The sequence below is a fragment of the Pipistrellus hanaki genome (assembly GCF_964339955.1).
Source record: "Pipistrellus hanaki genome assembly, chromosome: 10".
In the NCBI taxonomy this organism is placed as follows: domain Eukaryota; kingdom Metazoa; phylum Chordata; class Mammalia; order Chiroptera; family Vespertilionidae; genus Pipistrellus; species Pipistrellus hanaki.
The window spans coordinates 71,543,487-71,564,989 of NC_140512.1; the positions used below are offsets into that span (position 1 = coordinate 71,543,487).

The 21,503-nt window shown below is 63.0% G+C and overlaps 1 protein-coding gene and 1 long non-coding RNA gene across 2 annotated transcripts; one reads left to right on the forward strand and one right to left on the reverse strand.

Annotated features, from left to right (window-relative positions):
- Positions 1 to 1,392: 1,392 nt before the first annotated feature.
- Positions 1,393 to 10,579, reverse strand: SHH (sonic hedgehog signaling molecule). Its single transcript, XM_084897548.1, has 3 exons — positions 10,127 to 10,579; positions 5,390 to 5,651; positions 1,393 to 3,144 (listed from the first exon to the last, which is right to left on the reverse strand). Exons 1-3 carry the CDS (start codon positions 10,433 to 10,435, stop codon positions 2,372 to 2,374), a joined length of 1,344 nt encoding a protein of 447 aa, XP_084753674.1. The 5' UTR covers positions 10,436 to 10,579; the 3' UTR covers positions 1,393 to 2,371.
- LOC311629466 lies at positions 10,381 to 10,857 on the forward strand. The gene is made up of 2 exons (XR_014796206.1): positions 10,381 to 10,468; positions 10,570 to 10,857. It is a non-coding gene; the product is annotated as an uncharacterized lncRNA (long non-coding RNA).
- The last annotated feature ends 10,646 nt before the right edge of the window (positions 10,858 to 21,503 follow it).

Here is a 21,503-nt window from a genome sequence, read left to right on the forward strand (position 1 = left end):
TGTGCACTTTGAAGCCCCAAAGACGGAGAAGCGGAGCTGTGAGCGGCCGGCAGCGGGAGCGGCTGTTCCTCCTGCCCTGGGTCTGGTTTCTCTCCCGGCGCTGCCGTAGTTAGTTGCCCATGAAAAGGAGCGTTCTTAATGCAAAGCTGGAGAAATGCTGAGGATGGGACAGCACTGGGCCAGGAAAGTGAGACAGGCCGCACACCTGCCTGCAGGGGGCGCTGTGGGCACTCCAGAGCTGGAGGCCAGGACTCTGCCTTCACCGCTGGTCACTCAGGTGGGTCACCGCAGCCAGAGATGCTGGCAAGCCCACGGCTTCCGGTTTACTTCCACCAACGTACCGACTTAAACAGCCAACACACCAGAAATCACCCAATGCCAGCAGGGCGGTAAACTCTGACCCTGCCAACAGCTCAGACGACCAGAGAAAAACCTTTCCAGAGAAACCAGGACCCTCCGCCCCTTGCTTAGAGGGCCTAACCATGGGCCAGCTCCAGTGTCCCCCCACCCCCCAGGGCCACTTACCCCAGCGCCGCACCCAAGGGCCCCTGGAGAAGCCATACCATGCCAGACCCTCGGCACAGAGGCCCCGGGGACCCAGGCCCTGCCTCCGGAGTGGCTGCTCCAGACCTGCCTGGGGACTGAGGCCGGCCTCTGCAGAGCGGCCTGCGGACAGGCCACACACATGGGCTGCCCTGGCAGAGCCCAGCTTAGGTACTAGGGCTCGAAGACAAAGCATGGCAGTAGCCTCAAAAAGCCCACGACTCAGTCATGGCAAAGGGCAGAGCCCCCTGGCTGAACATCAGACACCGAGGACCTCCTCCCCAGATGCCCCGACCCAGGGCGTGCCACAAGGTGCCGCCAAAGGAGAGCTGTGCTCGGGCACACGTCCATGCCCAGCAGCCACTCCAGGCGGACAGGCTGGATGGAGGCACCTGCGGCCCATGCTGTGTCTGTCGGGAAAGGCTGGGAGGGCACCCCTCAGGGGCCTGCCCTGGACTCCCCCGCCTGAGCACAGGGAGGTTCAGCCAGGACCAGCCCCTGCCTCTCCTCGCTCGGGACCCTCCTCAAAGGGCCCCAGGACTTTGGGAAGCAGCCAGGGGCCTCCCCACAGGGCCAGCGAGCCCAGCGAACAGGTCTGCCCACGGTCCCAGGGAGCCTGGGCCACCTGGGCCCACGGCTGGCAGAGGCCCTGAACAGTACCCAGCAGTACCCAGCACAGCACCCAGCTTAGGCTGCGGGTCCCACTCGGAGCTGAGTTCTCCAGGGCGAAACCCACACGGAGTGTGTCGGCACTCAGTGTGTCATCTGCACACAGGCCGGACCCAGGAAGCCACAGGGAACAGGGGCTGGCAGGGACCCTCAGGGATGACATACTAACGAGGCTGTGCGCGGCACGCTTTATTTCTATAAAACTATTACAAAATATTCAAAAATACAGTTTAGTAAATTTACAGCAGTTATTCTCAATTTATTAATGCAAAAAAATCCTTGTTTATCTCTGTACAAACTACAGGCTCCATCCACATGGGCTCATTGCTATGTGCACTTTTAAAAAATATCATTTTCTAATAAATTCTTTGAAGTGAAAAATAACATCTTCCAGTTTGTCAAAAAAAAAAAAAAAAAAAAAGAAAGAAAAGAAAAAGAAAGAGAAAGAAAAGTGTGTGTGAGTGTGTAACAGTCTTGACTTCCAAGAATGTGGCCAAGATGGTGATGACAAAGCAAATATGCATCCACGAGGATATGAGAAGAGATGACTGTGACCTTGGAAATTAGTTAAATTAAAAATAATATATTTTCATATTTTACACTATTTCAAAAATGAAATGTAACTCAGTTAGGTATTGATCTCTCAAAAATCTAATTTACAATTCTGTGTATAAAAATAGACTTTGTGTCCCCACCAGCTGAGTTCACGGCTGAGGAGCGGAGCGGGAGAGCGGGCAGGCTGTCGGCGGAGGGACGTGTAGAAAAATAGACTCTGCGCAGGTCGCTTGGCCGCACACCTCTCCCCGGAGAACAGTTCACACGACAATAATAAATTACCCAAGAAACAAACTAGTTAAGGCTCTTAAAGGTCCGGTTCATATTATTTAAAACATCTATTCATACCAAACAAATAAATAGCCAGGAGAGGTGAAAAAAATCAAAATAAAACAATAACCAAAAGATTCAAAAAATAGATATGAACTAAACACGACGCCAGAGCTCCCGGGTCTTGGTTTCCTTACAGCCTATTTTGGGTTGTCCTACTTCATTATTATTGTTATTACTTATTATTATAATTAACGTCTCATTCCGTGCGCTTGCTTTTCCGCGTCTTCTGCGGCAGGGTGCTGCTGCCGGCCCTCCTCCCCGCGGCAGGCCTTCAGCTGGACTTGACCGCCATGCCCAGCGGGTGCAGGGCCTCGCTGTCCAGCAGCCAGGTGCCTATTTGGTAGAGCAGCTGCGAGTACCAGTGGACGCCCGCGGCCCCGGGCGCCCCGGGCTCGGGCTGGGGTTCGCGGCCGCCGCCCCCGCCGCCGCCGTCGCCGCCGCGGAGCGCGCGCACGGGCGCCAGCGCGGCCAGCAGCGCGTGCGCCAGGCGGAAGGGCGCGAAGGCCCAGTGCGCCCAGCTGTGCTCCTCGATGACGGCGTAGCACGACGCCAGCACCCGGTTGATGAGGATGGTGCCCTGCGCCGTGAGCGGCGCGTACGCGCCCGTGGCCTCCTCGCGCAGCGTCACGCTGTGCACGGCGGCGGGCAGCAGCCGGCGGCCCCCGCCGCGCCCCGCCACCACGTACACGCGCTGGCCCGGCCGCACGCGGCTGGCGAAGAGCGCGCGGCGCCCCGGCGCGCCCCCCGGCGGCCGGCCCGCGCCCGAGGCGTTGTGCGGCGGCGCCACGAAGAGCAGGTGCGCGGCCGTGAGCAGCAGGCGCTCGCGCGGCTCCCGCGTCTCGATCACGTAGAACAGCTTCCTGGCGCCGTCGTCGCGGTCCAGGAAGGCGAGGAAGTCGCTGTAGAGCAGCCGGCCCTGGTCGTCGGCCGCCAGCACGCGGTCCCCGGGGCGCAGGTCCTTCACCAGCTTGGTGCCGCCTTGCTCCAGGTGCACCGTGGCCGAGCCCGGGAAGCAGCCGCCGGACTTGACCGCCACCGAGTTCTCTGCGGGAGGAGAGGAGAGCGATGAGGGCGAGTCCCGGACCCAGGCGCGTGCGGAGGGTGCCCGCGAGGTGCCCGCGCTCTGTGGGAGACTGGGAAGGCTGGTTCCGCGCAAACCTCTCCCCGAGCCCCGCCGCCAAGGCCACATTCAGATGCAGACAGGACGGAGGGCTCTTTTGGGACTGGGCTGGCGGTGATAAAGGCGGGCTAGCCAACTCCTTTCCTTCCTCCTTCCTCCCGCCCCACCCCGCTCAGCACACACCCAGCCCCGCCAGAATGCAGGAGGTGTTTGCTCTCCACTTGGATTCCTCAGGAAGCCTCCTTGAGCTCCCCGGGCGCCGAGGCGCTCCCGCCCCCTCCGGCCCCGGCTACCCCGCGGGGACCCTCACCGCCCGCCCCGGCCCTCGGAGTCCGGAGACGGGCGGGGGCGACAATAGCTGTGGTTGTAGCAACTGGACAAACATTCCAGAGCTCAGGCCGGTGTGACAGCGGTGTGACAAACAGCCGGTGTGACAAACCCAGTGCGGGCGGCGCGGTCCCTGCGGCGGCTGCGGCACCGGGGCGCTCGGAAGAGGGGCTTCACGTCTCCTCTCCGGCCGCCCCCCTATTTGCTCAGGTGCAGCCCGCGCCCCCCGCGGTTCACACGCGGCTCTGGGCGGCCTCACAGGCACTGTTTGCACAGCCCGGCCCTCGCCCCTCTCGAGCTGTGTATTTGAATTTTAATGGCGGGGCCGCGGCCGCGGGCAGCCCGGTTCTCAAGGCCCCTTGACGACGCGCCGTGAGGAGCCTCCGCGCTCGGGGCTCAGTGTCCGCAGGACAATGACCGGGCGCGGCGCGCGGGGGGCCGGGAGGGGGGCGCGGAGGCCCAGGCTTCTCTGCATTCCAATCTCCGGGATCATGCTTTTCGCAAATAGAGATCGCCAGAAAGAATCTTCCCGCCGGAATTACCGAGGGTTTTTAATCTTCTCATCGGTTTCTCCGGCATGAAGTGCGGGCCTGGCCGTGGGAGGCCGCAGCCCGGAATGCGGCGGGCGCGGGGCCGGCCGGTCGCACGCCCCGCCTGACACGCCGCGGCCTGTGCGCCGAATGCCAATGAGCGGCTCTGCGGTCCGCCGGCCGCATGGCTGCTGCTCATTTCCGAGGCCGCCTCCGGGGACCGCCCCGCCGGGGACCCGGGACAAGGGTGGCCCCAGGAAGGGTGCAGCCTCCAGGGCCAGGGAAGGGTGCGGGTTGACTGCGGGGGCGGGAGGGGTCAGGGGAGCGGCGTAGGGAAGACCCAGAGAAGGTTCCCCGAGGAGCCCGGAGACCTCTCCCAGCGCCCCTGACACTCCTTTCCTCTGGTGGGAAAAGAGCCACGTCTTCCTTACCTACTAACTCTCCACTCACATCTGCTGCTCAACACCGCGCAGGGCACAGACGGGCTCCTGGGGAATGCGGTGTGAACTGCCCTGCTAAATGCCCACGCGGGCTAGAGGGACTTGGGCCAAACAGCCGCCAAGTTGGGGCATTGGGCTGTGGGCTTAAAGCCTTCCTGCGACTGCGTGGGGCATGGCAGGCCCGGGAGGGAAGCGCTCCCAGCAGGCCGGCCGCAGCCGCCTTTCCAGCACTGCCGTGGCCTGGCAGCCGAGCTGCTGCTAACCAGCCGGGTGGCTTCTGGGCTTGCGCGTCCAGATGTGGGAAGTGGTGGCTGCTGGGTTTATCACTCCCACCAGGCCTCTCCCCACGGGCTGTGCCAGTGAGCTGAGCTAGTTTGGAATCCCCAGGCGCTCCCGGGAGGGGAGAGCACAGGGGCCTGCACCCTGGACTTAAGCTCCTGTTGGGGGGGGGGCGGTGACTCTTAAGCCCTAAAGGAGAGGAGGATGAAGCCAGACCTGGCTAACCAGCAGGCTGCAGCCTCCCATCAGGAGAGTGTCCCCCATCTTTCTCCCCTGTCTCCGCCACTTCCTGTGGGGGCTCCGGGAGCGGGTGGGGTGACTCAGGAGACTCATGCCCCCTGCGTCAGTGTTCAACGGACCTCGGGCCTTTGCAGCCGTAAACGGGAGGGGGGGCGATGCCGGCTGGGGTCGAGCCTCACAGAGCACCCCCCCCCCGCAGAAGCACATGCCCTCCCTGGTCCTCTAGCCCCCCCCCCCCGTTTCTGTTGCTTTGCCTTGAGTCAGGCAGCAGGGCACCAGGGGACACCCTTGGTGGATGTGGAGCTGGGGAGGGGTGCAGTGGCAGGGATGGGGTGCGGGCAGGGGTCACTCACCTGCTTTCACAGAGCAGTGGATGTGTGCTTTGGACTCGTAGTACACCCAGTCGAAGCCGGCCTCCACGGCCAGGCGCGCCAGCATGCCGTACTTGCTGCGGTCCCGGTCTGACGTGGTGATGTCCACGGCGCGGCCCTCGTAGTGCAGCGACTCCTCAGAGTGGTGGCCGTCCTCGTCCCAGCCCTCCGTCACCCGGAGCTTCACTCCTGGCCACTGGTTCATCACCGAGATGGCCAAGGCGTTTAGCTTGTCCTTACACCTCTGCAGAGAGAAGGCGGCGAGGACATCAGCACCAGCCCACACCCACCTCCCCGCTGCTCAGCGGTCCCTGCGGCCAGGGTGGTGCCAGCCCTGAGCCCTGGAGGGGGCGCCATCAGCCCGGAAGAGGGCACCGGGCTGGGAAGGGGTGTCTGCAGGAGCAGCTTCCTTTAGAGATGAGCTGAGGGCCATCTCCAAACCCTGAAGGAGCAGAGCTCCTGCCCCCGCCTGGGGAGAGTGACTTTGGGGGAAGAGGGAACTGTGATGCAGACAAAGGCTGCGGGACCCACGGGGTACCCTTGGCCATGCCTTGCGCCTTCCCCAAGGTGTCCCCCACCCACTGCCACCCTGGCTGTGGCCCGTTTCTCTGCACCTGTGAGGGGCTCCGTCCTCCTCCCCGGGAGGCACACTCCCTCACCCGGAGGCCAGAGGGAGGCCCAAGGTGCAATTTTGCAGAAACCAAGCAAAACACCCGACTTCTTCAAGAGCCCAAAGCCTCGCCTTATCTTTGGACCCTCCCTCCCGCCCTAGGCCTATCTGAGGTGAGAATGAAGCCAAAGGTGGAGGGAGGGGGGCGCTGATAGCAGAGGGAGGGTGGGCGAGAGCCAGCAGTGAAAGGCCCAGTGAGTTATAATTTTCAATGCGGCCGGGCTGGGCCGGACGACAAACAGTCTTTATCTGGAAGCCGCATTCCTCGGCCGGACTCTCTCCCGGCGGCTGAGGTCTGCCTGCCTCTTGTTTTCCTTAACCTGCTCCCTTCCCCCTCTTGTTTTCTTGGCTCTGGCGCAGAATGGTGTCCGGCAAGTTTGAAGAGCAAACTTCAGAGGTGGAGGGAGGCGGTGGGGAGGGAGAGGGCGTGGGGCGGAAGGTGGGGGATGGGGAGTCAGAAATGCCTGAGGCCAGGGAGCCCTGCGCCTTGGGGACTCTTCCCCCAACCCGGCCTTCGCCTCCCCACCCCCAGCCACCTCGCGAGGAAGCTGCCTGGGGAGTGGGGAAAGCGGCAGGCGGGGGCAGGGTGCGGGAGCGGAAGTCTCCCACATCCCGCATGTGCGGGGTCCCAGAGGAGGAAGCAGTAACCGCCGAATCCAGTGCGTGTGTGTGTGTGTGTGTGTGTGTGTGTGTGTGTGGCGGGGACTCGCTGGCGGCGCCCTGCTGCGGGTGCGGGATTGGGAAGGACAAGGACACAGCCTGGCGGATCCCGAGAGGCCGGCTCCCAGGGGCGCGCGGCAGTGTCCGGCCGGGTCTGCAGAGGGCAGGGCTGCCTGCTGCGGGCGGGCGGGCGGGCCCCGGGCCCCCAGAGCCGGGAGAGGCTCATTTCCTCGGCGGGGGGAGGGGCGCCCTGCAGACCGGGATATGATAGATTGCGCAACAGGAAAAGCCCTGTGTATTTGGCAGCAATAAAACGCAGTAATACGGTTGTAGAGTTAAACATACAACAGATGGGGGAGGGCGGCCCTGGTGGCAGGTCAGCGCTTGCAGGTTTCTGGGCCTGACAGCCGTTTTCTTAAAAAACAAAAACAAAAACAAAAACAACCCCAGGAGGACAGAGTTTGAGTGAGGTCATCTTGAGGATTGAACGCGTTTTACATGAAAATCAATCCGCAAACTGGGGTCAGTTAGCGCCGGGCTGCGGGGCGGCGGCGCAGGCGCACACGGCCCGCACGCACACGCGCACGCCCGGCCCGGCCTCACCCGCCCGCCCCGCTCTCCCGGCGCGGGGGCCGAGGTGCCCGGCCGCGGCGGGAGGGGAGGCCGGACACGGGCCACCCTGGCGTCCGGAGCTGCGCCGCGTGGATCAGAGGCGAAGGACGCGGGCGAGGACGCAGGCTCAGGAAGGCCCGATCCGCTCCCGCGCCCCTCCTCCCCGGCGCGGCGGCGGCAGAGCCGGAGCCCAGGACGGCCATCAATTCACTGGGTCGTGTGCCGCGAATCAAGCGCGGCTCCTGTGCAGCCACCGTGAAGCCCAGCGGGGCCGCCGGCCGCTTTGTGCCGCCGAGGCCCAGCGGCTCCCCCGCCTGAGCTCCCGCCGCCTCCTCCGTCTGCGCCGCCGCCGCGCCCGCGCGGGAGCGGACCGGCCCGGCGGCGGCCTGCGGGCTCCCGGCGGGGGAGGGGCGCGCCAACTTCAAAAGAGCCCCCTCCGCCGGGCACACACCTCCCGCTCCTCCGGCTCCGCTCGGGGCAGCCAGCCTCCCCTCCAACCGGGAAAACCCTCCGCAGCCACGCGGGCGCGCGGGGCCCCGGGCCGCCACGCACCCAGAAACCTGCTCAACCCGCGTCTCAGGCCTGTGCCCCCGCGGCCTCAGCCAGGGCCCTCGCGGGGCCCTGCCCCTCAGAGCCCGGCCGGCACCCGCCTGGCACCCGGGCCGCGGGGACGCGGCTCTGTCTGCGCTCCCCCCGCCGAGTTAATATTAACCAGGAGCTCATGCGTCCAGAATGCTCTCCGAGTTCCACTGGGGACGATCTCGCCACGGTTGAGGGGCTCGGGCGGCAGGCACAGTGGAGACAGACGCACGGAGCGCGGGGAGGGAGGAGGGCGCACCTGAGCGGAGCCCAGGGGGTTATGTGGAGTGAGGGCCCCGTGCGCGGTGCCCCAGGAGAGCCCCAGCCTCCGCCGGCCTGGGGGGCGGCTGTGTCACCCCCTCACCCAGCCTGGCCCCTCACCACCCACGCCTGCCGCCTTCCACCTGCCCCGCCCTCCCACCCGTGGGATCAGAGCAAAAGGTAGGGCGGGAAGGGATAAGCCAAGGGCACCTTCCAGGCCGCTCCCCAGACACCCACGACTTTTGGGGGACATTTATGGTGTCCATGCTGCCGTTCGGGCCTGGCTCTCCCCACCCAGCGTGGTGGTGGCTGCCCCTCCCCCGTCCTTTTGTGCAGGGAACGGGAAAAGCCACTGCCCAAGGAAAAAGTATTTGTTTTTGTTTCTCCGTCTGAGGGAAGTTGACAGAAGGTCAGAAGTTCAAATGCTGCCCGCGCACGCAGCGGCCAGAGTGGCGGGGCGCGGGTCCCCGGAGGCGGCGGAGCCCCGCACCTGCCTTCCGCCCGCGCGGGGACCCGGCCGTCGGGCCTGCTTCTAGCGGAGGCCGCGGGCAGGGCGCGGGGGCCGCAGCGCCCGGTGCGCGGAAACTCGAGCCGCGGGATCGATCGCCCGCAGTAAGTGGAGCCGAGTGCGTCTGCCGGGTGTGCGCCTGCCCGGCCGCTCCCCTCCCGCGGCCCGGGGACCCCGCGCCGTCCCCTCCCTCCAAGGGAGCGGGGTGACGGGGTCGGGTCGGGACGGACCGGAGAACTCCCCGCCGCTCACAGGCGGGCGCCCGGGGGCTGCGTGGAGTTCCCGGGGCCGGCGCGCGCGGCCGCACCCGCGGCGCAGGTTTAGGGCGGTCGGAGCAGAGGGGAGCGCGGGGTGGGGGGCGGAGAGGGACCTTCTCCTCAGCTCCCTCCGCCCAGGCTTCGGCCGCCCGGAGCCCCGGGCTCCCAGAGGGGCCGCCTCGGGCGGGAGCACGGCCCCGGGGCTCCGTCCCGCCGCCCCCCTCCCGCACTCGGCCCCTTCCGCGCCGCTCAGTCAGCTGCTGTGCGCTCCTAGCCCTAAAGGTAGGACTTGACTATTTTAATAGGGCAATAAAAAGGATGTTGACCTATATTTGCCAGGAAATCCATTTCTAGCTTCAGTCCTACGTGCTCGGAGTTTCAGACAGCCCACCCCGGCGGGCGGGCGCTGGCGCGGAGTCTCGGCGGCGGAGGGAGAGAGGACGCGGGTTCGCTGGTTCCTTTCTCCAGCCCCTGGAGAGTCCCAGGGCGAATGGGTTGCAAACCGGCCTGATGCGGTGCCAATAAGTTCTAAGTCCCTCCCCTCAGGTACTGGCCAGGAGCAGGAACGCACATCCTTAAAGATACATGGATACATGCACGCTGCCGGCACCGCCGCGCAGGAGTCGCAGGGGAGCTGGGGGCGCCGGGACCACCCAGGCCCCCAGCCCGGCCTTGGCTCCGCCGTCTCTGGCCGCCCGAGGGGCAGCGCCGGGAAGTGGTGGAAAGACAGAGGAGGAGGGAAGGCGCTCTGAGATGCTGAGGCCACGTTTGTGCGGTGAGCTGGAGGCAGTCCGTGGCTATGGGGGATTTCTGCCCCTTCCCGCATTTCCACTCCAAACTTGGAAAGGGCAGACACCCCAAAGGGAAGGACTCCCCAAGTCACCGCCAGAGTTGCGGCAGGATGGGAAGGCCATCCCAGCCAGAGAATCAAATCAGGGCCACCCGGGGACCGCTCCCCACCGCCGCCCCCCCCCCCCACCCCAAAGTTTTCAGCTGCACCCTTCACCTGCTTTCCCTCCAGGAAGAGGAAGGGATGGCAGGTGGACAGGTGGGTGGGGAAGGCCAGGGGGAGATCGCCTTTCCCTCCGCCCCAGAGCAAACACACGGCCGCCGACGGCCTGGTCCCACAGAGCCCCCCGTCAGCGACACTGCCCGCCCGGCCTGGCTTCTACCTGAGTCATCAGCCGGTCGGCTCCCGTGTTCTCCTCGTCCTTAAATATTATGTCGGGGTTGTAATTGGGGGTGAGCTCCTTGAACCGCTCCGAGTTTCGCGAGATCTTCCCTTCGTATCTTCCACTGGCCCCCAGGGTCTTCTCGGCCACGTTGGGGATGAACTGCTTGTAGGCTAAAGGGGTCAGCTTTTTGGGGTGCCGCCTCTTCCCGAACCCCCTGCCCGGTCCGCACGCCAGCCCGGAGCACAGCAGCAGCGAGGAGACGAGCAGGACCAGTAGACATCTCGCCAGCAGCAGCATCTCGTCCATGGAGCCGGTGACTTCCACGCCGTCCCCGTGCAGGTCTGTGCGCGAGTGCGCGAGTGTGTGCCGTGCGCCCTCCCTTCCTCCGGGCTCGCCGCTGGCTCCCGCTGCTCTCTGCCTCGCTCTTTCTCTCCCTATAGCACCCTGCCCGCCACCAGCGCCGGGGACTCTCTGCCGATCCCCACCCAGACGGGGGCTGGAGCGGCGGGCTGCTGGTCGCTGATAACGGAGCACATCTGAGTTGGGGCGGGAGACAGCAATCAAAAGACAAAAAGAGTCTGATTTTAAATGGTAGCAAGCCTGGAGAGCTGTGCGAGAGGCTGTCTTCAGTACTATATTATAGCTGGCAGGGGCGCATCTGATTGGCCAAAGCAGCACAGCTTCGCTTCTGATGTTAACCCTAAAAAAGACTAGATTTTTTTTCTGTGCTGCTGTTGCTTTATTTTCACCTGAAGGCTCTGAGTTAAAAGGAGAAGAACAACACCTTTGCTAAGACGAGGGTGGGTGTGAGGGACGCTGCCCGCGCCCAGGGTGACACCAGTTACCCCCTGCTTTGTGCGTGTCTCCCTGTTCCCCCTCCCTTCCCCGGAATGGTAGGTGCTTCAGTTAAAACCAACTTAAGTTTTTAAAGGACGGCCTGGACCCCCCTCCCAGCCTCAATCATCAAACAAGTATTCTCTCCAGTGTCTGAGGGTAGAGCTGCCCAGAGCTGATTTAAATATTTTCTGAGACTTTATTATGCAGTCCAGCTCTGACAGCATTTTAAAGACACAGGGTCTGCATTTTCCTGAATCTTCCACATCCTCGATGGAGGGTCGTCCTCACCGGCCACCACGGAAGCACTGCTGTATGCAGGCGGTCAGAGCCCCTGGAGACTGGAAAACGCGGTTCCTTCTGTGTTTGCATTAACGCATTGTTTTTAACCCTCTGAGCATGGATGTAGGAGTGCGCGGGGCTGGGACTGGTGATCTGAGATCGCCTGCTGGCTGGGCCGAGTGGTGTGGGCACTGCACCCAGCCTGGAGGAGGGGGCACAGCGGAGCTGTGAGGTGGGCGGAGGCCCATTGTGCTGGGGGCAGCGTGAGTGGGTAGACTGCACACACCACCCCCACAAGCTATCGATCCGAGCAAAGTGCAGGCCAGGGATGAGCTGGATGTGGGATTCCGGCTCCTTCCACGTTGTGCCCAGTGGCTGTGCCTGAGCCTGCAGGCCCGTGCGGGGGGCTGCAGCCCGAGGCGGGGCGGGCCCAGGGAGCAGTGCTCTGGCTGCAGAGTGCCTGCAACACTGGCTATTTTTTTTTTTTTTTTTTTTTTTTTTTTTTTTTTACCATTTTCTTTTAGAAAATGAAGTCCTGTTTAAAGCAGAAAAATAAAAGCAGAACCCCCCTTTCACAGGACTGTCCTCTGAGCCTCCAACACCACTCCCGCCAGAGCTGCTCGGAGTGAGCCAGGGAGAGGGCTGGGGCCGGGGCCGGCCCTGCGGCCAGGCCCTGCACTTCGCTGGAGGCCGAGCCTCCCTGGAAGGAGCAGCGGGAGAGGCAGGTCTGAAGGCTGGGCCCTCAACACCATGGGCCCTTCCAGCGTCCATGCGGGCCCCCTCAGATGGCCTTCTGGTGGGAGGCCAGAGGGGCCCAATAAGAACTGAGCACCAGCAGGGCCTTCCCCAGGTTGACCCCAGCCCCCAGCCAGGTGGGCAAGCAGCCCCCTTTGCCAGGCCTGCCAGGTGGAGACCCCCTTTGCCAGGTCTGCCAGGTGGAGGGTGTGACCCAGCATCCTGGCCGCACAGCCCAGTGGGAAGGACACCGGGTCCTGGATGCTGGAGAGTCAGCCTGCTTGGGGTGTCACCGTGCAGCAGCTCACATGGATGCAACACCACTGGGTGGGGCGGGGCTGGGTGGGGCTTCAGAAGCCCCTGGGCCTGGGGGACTCCAGCCTTTCCCTCCCCAGTCCCTTCCCAATCCCCCTCTTTTTTTTTTGCTCTCACACCCTCCCTTACAAACCCAGGCACAAGCAAAGGGGTGCAGCACTGGGGTGTGACCCTGCAGCCCCAAATCAGGGACCCCATGTCACCACTGGTGCGCACAGCGGGGTGGTCTGCGCCCCAGGGCACGGGGTCCCCCACCAGCAGAGGCCTCAGATGGCCCTCGCTCTCCTGGCCTGGCACTGGCCGCCTCACTGAAGAAGCAGCGGTGCCCCTCAGGCTGCACTGACCCCCATTTCCCAGGGTCTTCCCTGTGGGATGGGGGGGGGATCTGGACAGACTCCACTACAGTTTGTATTTACTGTCTTAGCAACAGGGCACCAGCCAGGCCACTGAGAAGGGGAGCCCCTGCCCTTCCTCCCCCCACTTCTCTGACCCCAGACACCGAGGGTTCCCTCCTTTGTCTTCCCCTCAGACACTTCAGCCCCGCCCCACGGGTCAGAGGCTCTGAACCCCACCTCTGCCTGATCCCAGGTCCCCCCTCCCCGCTTTGCTTCTCATTTGCCTGGGCTCTGCCCATTTCCAGGGCCAATCTGCATCCCTCCACCCATCCTCCGTCCCCGCACCCGGAGGTGGCTGCTGTCTTCTGCCCCCACCCCCAGGAGGCGCCTCTGCGCCCGCCCGGCCCCCACCACTAGATGGCCTCCTTTCTCTGCCTCTGGTCAGGCAGAGGCTGGAACTGCGAGCAGGCGGGCAGGTTCCTGGGAGCGGGGTTAGCCCACTTGGGCCGCCTGCCCACCCCTCGCCCACTTCTGTGGCCCCTCTGGCCCCTCCGGGGTGGGTGTGGCTGGCTCTGTGGCGGGGCTGGGCTCCTGCCTCAGCCGGGCCACACTCTCGGCCTCTGCTCTGTCCCTGGGGCTGCGTCCCCTTCCTCACGGCTGCCCTCGGGACCTCTTCCCGGGAGCCTTCCCCTCAGCCTCTTTCCCACCGTCACGGCTTGCCATTTCTTCCTGATTCTGTCTCCTTTCCGCACATTGAATACCTGTGCCCCCGTGGCCGCAGCCAGGGTTGTGCAGGGATGTGGCCTGGGGTGCGAGCTTCCCTCAGGGCCACTGCGTCCGCCAGACACACAGACCTCTGCCCGGGAAGGTTTCCATGGGGCTGAGCCTGGTGGCAGCGCTTCTCAGCAGAGCAGAGCGCAGAGGGGCACTGCCAGGGACAGGAGGTGGTGCCCGCCAAACACTGTGCCACGAGGGGGGGGAAGGACCTGGCACCTCCAGGCTCAGTGACTGGGACAGGGGACAGCTGAGGCCTCCCTCACCCACCCAAGTGCCGTGGCCCCGGGGGTGCTTGTCCCCAGGACCCGTCCCTTCCAGCTGACCTTTCTCCTTGTCGCCGGGGATCACGTGCAGCCCCAGCCTTCACCTCCCGTTTTACCTTGGAACAGGCGCTGCCATGGTGACCTGGCGAGGGGTGCGCCACACAGGAGGCGCGTGTCTGCTCCATGCGTGGGCGAGCAGGCGGGTTGGGCGCAGGTGTGCCGCCGGCCGAGTGCACAGGCTTCCTCGCTGCAGGTGCCCGAGCTCGGACCAGCCCAGCGTGAGCTCGGCCTCAGGCCCCGTGGGTGTGCCCCCATCCAGGCCCAAGGGACCGTGGCTCACGTGAGTGGGTCAGGATGCGCTGTGGGAGTGGCACACACCCGGGCAGTGAGGACAGACCTAGCGCTCTGCTCCCAGCTCCGTGTGCCCTTCCCGTCTCACAGCTGCCCGGGCCCAGGGACCACAGGTGCCCAGGGCAGCAGCACAGTTGCCCTCATTGCATCGGGCCACTTGGGGACCCCAGCAGCGCCTGGCTGCCCTCCCCACAATCTTGTCGCCTGAGGATCCTGTGAGCCCACAGCACTAGGGCGTGGGGATGTCCCTGCCCTTGGGCACCCCGTCTGCCTGGCATGCCCTTTGCCCAGGAGGACCTGGTGAGGAGCCCACAGAGCTTCCCACGGGGAGGGGGGAGGGCCTGCTCAGGAGTGACTTTCTGATTCTTTCTAAAGATCAGGCATGGGGGACAAAGTGAGGTGTGTGTGCATGTGCATTAATGTGTGCTAGTGTGTATGTATGTGTGTGAGAGTGTATGTATGTGCATATGGATGTGTGTGTGACTGTGTTTGTATATGTATAAGTGACTATGCATATGTATGTGTATGAATGCAAGTGTATCAATATGTATATGTATGTGTATGAATGCAAATGTATCAATATGTATGTGTATGTGTGTGACTGCATGTTGGTACGAGTGCACGTGTGATTGTGTGTGCATGTATGTTTACATGCATGAGTGTGCATGAGTAAGTGTGTGTGACAGGAAGGTCAGGCCTTGGGTGTGAGGACAGAGCCGGAGCAGGGAAGCAGGGCTGGCGGACTGCTCAGAGGGCCTGCCATGGGGACTCTGGAGGGGACTCAGGTCTCCTGGGCCCGAAGTCGGTCCAGCTGGGAGGACTCAGGCCCTGTCACCTGCTTCCTCCCGCTGGGGAGCCCTGCCTGGTCCGGCTCTTTCTGCCACTGGGAGGGGGCGACTGTGACCCCTTGGCAGCCAGCAGGCACTTAGTCATTTGGACATTTCTGCCCAGATGGTCTCTTAATGAAAAAGGAGATGCGATGCTGACAGGCAGGAGCAGAGCGAATCAGGTTCATCCGTCTGTCCGGCGTGGCCGCAGCTCCATGCAGGCCAGCGCCTGGGGCTCCTCCTGCCCAGGCCGCCTGGCACCCCTCTGCCCTCTCCCTTGGTGGCAGGATGACAGGGTGCACCAGATTCCCAAGTCCCTCAGGGCTGCATTTTCTAGAAAGATCTGAACTTCCGTGCAGGGCCACAGACTACTGGAGGCGTTCTCTTGTCTAGCATGTTGGCCAGGGAGGTGCCGTCTACATGTGCACCAGGGCCGGGACCACTCCTGACCTGTTCTATTTACCAAGGGAGCTGGAGCAACAGGGCCCTTCCATGCTGTCCTCGGAGAAGAGACATCGAACTGGTATCTTCCTTGGCAGAGCTCCGAGGCATTTGCTTCCACCATGGGCAGTGGGGGTGGAGGTGGGGAGCACGGAGAGGTGGGGGCGGAGGAATGTGCAGACATACCCAAAGGTGTGCGTGAGCGCCACCTCCATGCCTCCTCTTGGCTTTTGGAGTGAGGATGTGAGGATGGCTACCCAGAATGCACAGCCCAGCAGCCCAGCAGCTGGACCTGCCCTCTGAGTGGTGCCCACACAAAGCTGCCCCTCAAGCTCATCCCTCCACCCTCCTGCCATGGACACCGAGGGGTGCCCGGGCCAGGCCGGCAGGTCCCTAAGTGCGAGCTGCCTGGTTTCCCTGCGCGTCTCCCTCGCGGGCTGCACTGGCATCGTGTCTGTGTGCTCCTTCGTGTGCTCCTTCTCGCCGTCCCGATGTACTTCCTAGTACCCGTCTCCTCGAGCACTGTAGGTGAAGGAGGGCTGGGGTGGGAGGGCTGGTTCTCAAAATGCCGCCACCAGAAGGCGGGCAGAGCCACCCTCCCCAGGTGCACGGGGCAGTGGCGTGGAAGCGGTTGTGAAGCTGCATGCCAACATGCTCACGTGGCACTTTGATCCGGCTGTTAATGAAGGCGTGGGTATAAAGGAGACAGGCACCTTGGGCAATGACTCCATAAAGGAGGCAGTAAAAGGTGTAATTAGGCAAATCGAATAAGGCAGGGCCACAGATCTCAGCTATTTAGTCACATATCATTTCCCATTACTTCGCTGTGTGTCTAAGCGAGGTCTGCGTTTTATAATCCGTGTTAGACGCCGGAGCGGCCGCGGCTCGCGCTGCTCTGAACGCCCTGCCTCGCTCGGTGCAGCAGCCTGGAGGGAAGGGAGCCCCGGCCCAGCAGCCCAGCCCGTTCCTTCAGGCTCCGGGGAGCGGGGAGCACCCTCGGTGCTGTGGCCGCCGCCCCATCTATGTCAGGTAGCTGTGTCCCTTTAACAAGCACAGATGTTCGGGGAGCACCCTCGGTGCTGTGGCCGCCGCCCCATCTATGTCAGGTAGCTGTGTCCCTTTAACAAGCACAGATGTTCTGCCCAGATCCCCTGTAATGTGACAACTAATCCATCGGTCACCTTTCTTTGTAGAAATAATCAATTCCAATCAGTAATTGCTTTTGGGCAGGCGTTCAACCCTGCTGTCATCCTTTGGCTCCCAGCACCGTCAGATCAGCGGTGCGCAGGCCGGAGAAGGCCCATAGGTATTCCAGGCCAGCCGCCTTCCCCCGAGGCGCCTTCCGCGTGATCCCAGCTCTGCTCCGAGCCCTGCTGCTCAGACACGTGTCTCCAGAAAGGCAGACCCCTGCGTGTCGGGGCCGGGGACCCCGTCTGGGGTATCACAGCCACTCTCCTGGAAGGTTCTCAGAGAGGAAGGAGGGAGGGGGAGAGCTGGACGTGGGTCAGAGGTGAAGTGCGAGAATCTAGCCACAGAGCATTCGCACCTGGACCCTTATCCCTGTGGTCAATCCTGCAGGGAGGACCTCAGCCCCCGAGCGGCCCTGCCCACTTCCCGCGGCCTCCAGGGCCCCCGTGGCCGTGGAGCTGGGCAGTGTCCCCTCGGGGGTGCTGGGGCTCCACTGTTAGGTTCGGGCTCTTCTGTTGTCTCACACGGCCTTTGGGCTTCTCCAGCTGGAGACTGAAGTGCCCAGTACATCCCATGTCCTCAGTGACACAGCCCTACGATGCCTCCTGACACGAAGGCCCATGTCGCTGACGGTCCTGTGGGTGTTGGTGGGCAGAGCGCTGGAAGAAAGATGGACGATGGTCACCAGAGCATTAGTGACAGGTGTAAGCCAGGTGTGACCCTCACATGCTCTTTAGGGACTTTTAAAATGGTGACGATTTTCTTGAACCCTTTTCTTCTCTCTCTTGAGATGGGCTTTGTTAAAAACAACAACAAGGAAACTGTTCCTGGTACAAAGGTTTCTAAGGTATTTGTTATGAAGGAATAAAAGTCCTATTAAAATATTTATAAATTGAAACAACCCCAGAAGCCACACACACACTTAGGCCTTTCAGCCTTCTAATCTGAAAGCCAGATAAATCATCGTTCAGGGAGCAAAGACGAAAAGTCAAAACACACACGGAGCGCTCAGAGGGTGGCCAGGGAGGGGGGGGATGCGGTCTGGGACTCGGCCTCGCCCCGGCCACGCAGGCAGAGCCCTCCGTGCTTCTGACTCATCAAACGAGCAAACAAGCAAACAAACAAACAACAGCTCGTTTGATGTCATCTCTGCACGCACCGTTGAAGTTGAGAATTTTAGGGGAAAGTTGGGACATCTGCCCAGCCCTGGCGTTACAGATGGGGAAACTGAGGCTTGCCTCACTCGAGTGCTCACGTCCAAGGGTTGAAATCGGCAAAGCCAGACTAGCACACACACCAACCTCAGGTCCGAGGCCCGTCTGACCAGCCCCCGGTCAGGGACACAACCCCATTATGTCCTGGCTGCTGGGGACACCAAGGCAGCCTGGCTGCTGGTCCTGCCCCAGCGCATTTATTTCACAAACATCTCTGGGCAGAGACCATCTAGTGTGTCCTCTGGAGCCAGCGTGTGCCCCAAGCCTGGCCTCTGAGTGTTCAGTGTGGGAAGAGCTGTGATCGGAGACATACTGAAGGCAGTGCCCCAGGAGCCGTAAGCTCTGGGCCTGTCTTACCCTCCGGAGCCTCCTGACCACACCTCAAGGACCCTTCTCAGTACCTGGCACCCTGGGGTCCCTTTCCTGTCGCCCTGATGCCTCCGTTCTGACTCAGCCCTCATTCCCAAAGGTGCCTAGGCCCTCCACTGTTCACGGTGACCTGGGTGGGGCCTCGCAGATGGACGCTGTCCAGAGCCCTCTGTCATGGTCAGCGGAGGCACCCGACACCCCTCCTGGGTGCTCAGCCCAGAGTGATGGACAGAAATGTCATGCATGGAGGGGTCCAGGCACCGTCTCAGCTGGCGACCCTCCAGCTGGCCCAGAGCCTAGGCCCTCGCTCCCCTTCCACCCCAGGGCAGGATGGCCAGGGTGAGTGAGGGCTGAGTGCTCCCTGGCGCCCATGCCATGGCCGCTGTCCATGGTTCTGCAGCCCAGCCCCTCGCTTCCATGTCAGGGTGATGGGAGTGCACAGTGGAGAGCTCTCAGGCCTGGGACCTGCCTGTGGCACTGAGTTGGGAAGCTGTGGGGAGCAGGGCACTCGAGGGGGAGTGGGTGAACCAGCCCGCGAGGCGGAGCCTCCCCAGCCGTGGGGGCTTGTTGCTCCTCAGAGCTGCTCCTTCGTTCCAATGAGCCTTCCTGGCAATGCCAAGGGGAGGGCACAGCCCTTGCTGAGCCCTGGCTGCTCCTGAGAGAGGCCGCAGGCATCCCTGCCCCGCGCCCAGACCCACTCTTCCCAGTGCCCGCTGGCGGCCAGCGTCAAGGCGCACAGAGTGGAGGAGGTGTCCTGTGATGCCAGGCGTGGAGGGCTGTCCCACCCACACTGGTGTGTCACCCGTCTCATAACCCTGAGCTTCCGACTGACCCCACGAGGTCCTGCCCCCTGCCCAGACCTCACAGCCTGCACCCCAGGAAGAAGGGCTGCACCCTCCCGTCGGGTTAGAAGATCCCAGGCCCCTCTCCTGCCGCTCTCATGGCTCCTGCCACCGACGCCAGAGACTCGGACACCAGAACGGCTGTACGGCCTGTGGTGGCCCCCTTCCTGAGGGACTGAGATGGGCTTTCGCACCACCAGGTCCTCAGGGGAAACCCCGCAAGGCCTTCCAGACACAGGCCGGCCGTCTGCCCGGAGAGTCTGTGGGGCAGGTCACACGTAGGAACCGAAGAGCGCGCCGAAGGACTCTGGGTCCCGGGGAGCTTCCCAGTCCCTGCTCAGCTCCAGAGAAAGTAGCTCTGGACCCTTATCTGCCGTGCACTCTCTTGGAGATTTCTGGCTCCTGATGTCCCCGCTGCCAGCCCCAGTGGGACTGTCGCCGTGGGGGACCAGATGTCCGTGGCTGAGATTGTCCTCATGGGGGGCCAGACAGCAGTGAAGCGAGGGCAGAGGTGGAAAGCCAGGTGCCTATCGTTGTCCGATGTCTCCTGCCCAGCCTGGCCCCCCACTCACCTGATGGAGCCCCGAGTCTTGTGGCCTGCTCTCTCCCTTTGGGTGGGAGAGGGGACGGGACGGTCACTTCTCTGAGCTGTTTCTGCATGGGAGAGCAGAAAAGGGGGCCTGTACTGTCCAGGCGTCTGTGTGGCCCAGTGAGCGTGGGGGTCTGACCAGAGGAGCAAACCGGACACGTGTGTGTCTGATGGAAGCTTCCCTGCTCACCCTTGTTGCCCACTAGGGAGCGGACTTCATTCAAAGTCAGGGTCAAAGCCTCACAGGTCGGGAGGTGGGCAGCACAGTTGTTGGAGAAGCTCAGAAACACTTGTGGGAAATGTGTGTGTGACCCGGACGGAGCGACCCGGGGTTCACGTGTGAGGAACTCGGGGGGCTTTCTGGACTGTCACCTAAGCAAAGGGCTAACGCTGCCGAACTGAAGTAGAAAAAAAATGAGTTAACGGGTGTTGCTCCCTGGGGGTTAAGCTTACGTCTCATGAAATTTCCTAAACGTCGGGCACCCCATCAGGTGGCACAAACACTGGATCCCGGAGACCGCAGTACGACGAGAGAGCCTTTTGGAGAATGATGATGGGCCTGGAGCGCCAGCCCGAGCCCCGAAGGGCTGTGGGCTCGATCCCCAGTCCAGGGCGTGGACCCGGGTTGCAGGTTCCATCCCTGGCCTGGTCACAAGAGGGAGGCAGCCAATCAGTGTGTCTCTCTTACATCAATGTTTCTCGCCCCCCCGCCCCCCCCTTCCTCCTGTTCACTCTATAAATCAATGGCAAACATATCCTCGGGTGAGGATTAATAAACATCAGAAGAATAATTAGGTTTCATTTGGTGACTTGTTTTTGGTGGGCCCGTGGGCTTAGCTGTGACTTCATCCACATTTTCATGGACGAAACCATTTCAGTCCTGGTGATTGGTCGTCCGAGACAACGGCTGCATCTTTACAGAAAAAGGCTTCGGACCTGGCACCTCTTCCGTGGGCGGCCACGGACTGGGCCTTGAATCTCAAGTGTCACCAAGAAGCAGAGCATCCCCTGTGCCCTGTGGCGAAGGTTTCAGGTCCGACCCACAGGCTGACTGCCCTGGCAGCCGGAGCCACGCAGGCACCGTGAAGACACGTGTGGGGCAGCGTCCTCCGCAGCCACGGGGAGCGGTGTGCGGTGCGCAGGCTGCTGCACCGAGTCACGTGGTGCTCTCTCCGCGTGCTCTCTCCGCGTGCTCTCTCCGCGTGCTCTCTCCGCGTGCTCTCTCCGCGTGCTCTCTCCGCGTGCTCTCTCCGCGTGCTCTCTCCGCGTGCTCTCTCCGCGTGCTCTCACCGCGTGCTCTCTCCGCGTGCTCTCACCGCGTGCTCTCACCGCGTGCTCTCTCCGCGTGCTCTCTCCGCGTGCTCTCTCCGCGTGCTCTCTCCGCGTGCTCTCTCCGCGTGCTCTCACCGCGTGCTCTCTCCGCGTGCTCTCACCGCGTGCTCTCTCCGCGTGCTCTCTCCGCGTGCTCTCTCCGCGTGCTCTCACCGCGTGCTCTCTCCGCGTGCTCTCACCGCGTGCTCTCACCGCGTGCTCTCTCCGCGTGCTCTCTCCGCGTGCTCTCTCCGCGTGCTCTCTCCGCGTGCTCTCTCCATGCGCTCGGCAGTCTCAGAGCCACAGGCTGGGACCCGCTGGTCCGTGTCAGGGAGATGTGGGGCTGAGCTGTGGCCTCAGGCCTGTTCTCGAGGCGCCATTGCCCGCCGGGTTGGCTTCACGGTTGCATCGGGATGTTACCCACGAGGAAGTCTTACTGCCCTCACTCACTGCACAGAAGGCTGCTTCCGCCGGCCGGTGCTGCCTCCCCGAGGGCTCTCCTGCCTGACGAAGGCCTGGCAGCTCTTCCCAGTGAGCAGGCCCCGGACCTGTGAGGCTCACTCAGGACTGTGCTCGGGGCTGGGGTCTTCGGGAGCCTTTTCCCCGGGAGGTGGCACCCCACCTTTCCCGCTGGAAAGTTCTGGTGCTTCTGTCCCTGGTGGGCCCATAAACCCAGAGGTTTGCAGAATTTGTGACCCGCT

What these genes read in the sequence shown, in the direction of transcription:
- SHH (XM_084897548.1), bottom strand. Translation starts at nt 10,435, where the DNA reads ATGGACGAGATGCTGCTGCTGGCGAGATGTCTACTGGTCCTGCTCGTC. An exon ending in CCGACCGGCTGATGACTCAG is followed by an intron (nt 5,652 to 10,126) that starts GTAGAAGCCAGG and finishes TTCTCTCTGCAG; the next exon opens with AGGTGTAAGGACAAGCTAAA. An exon ending in CCACTGCTCTGTGAAAGCAG is followed by an intron (nt 3,145 to 5,389) that starts GTGAGTGACCCC and finishes CTCCTCCCGCAG; the next exon opens with AGAACTCGGTGGCGGTCAAG.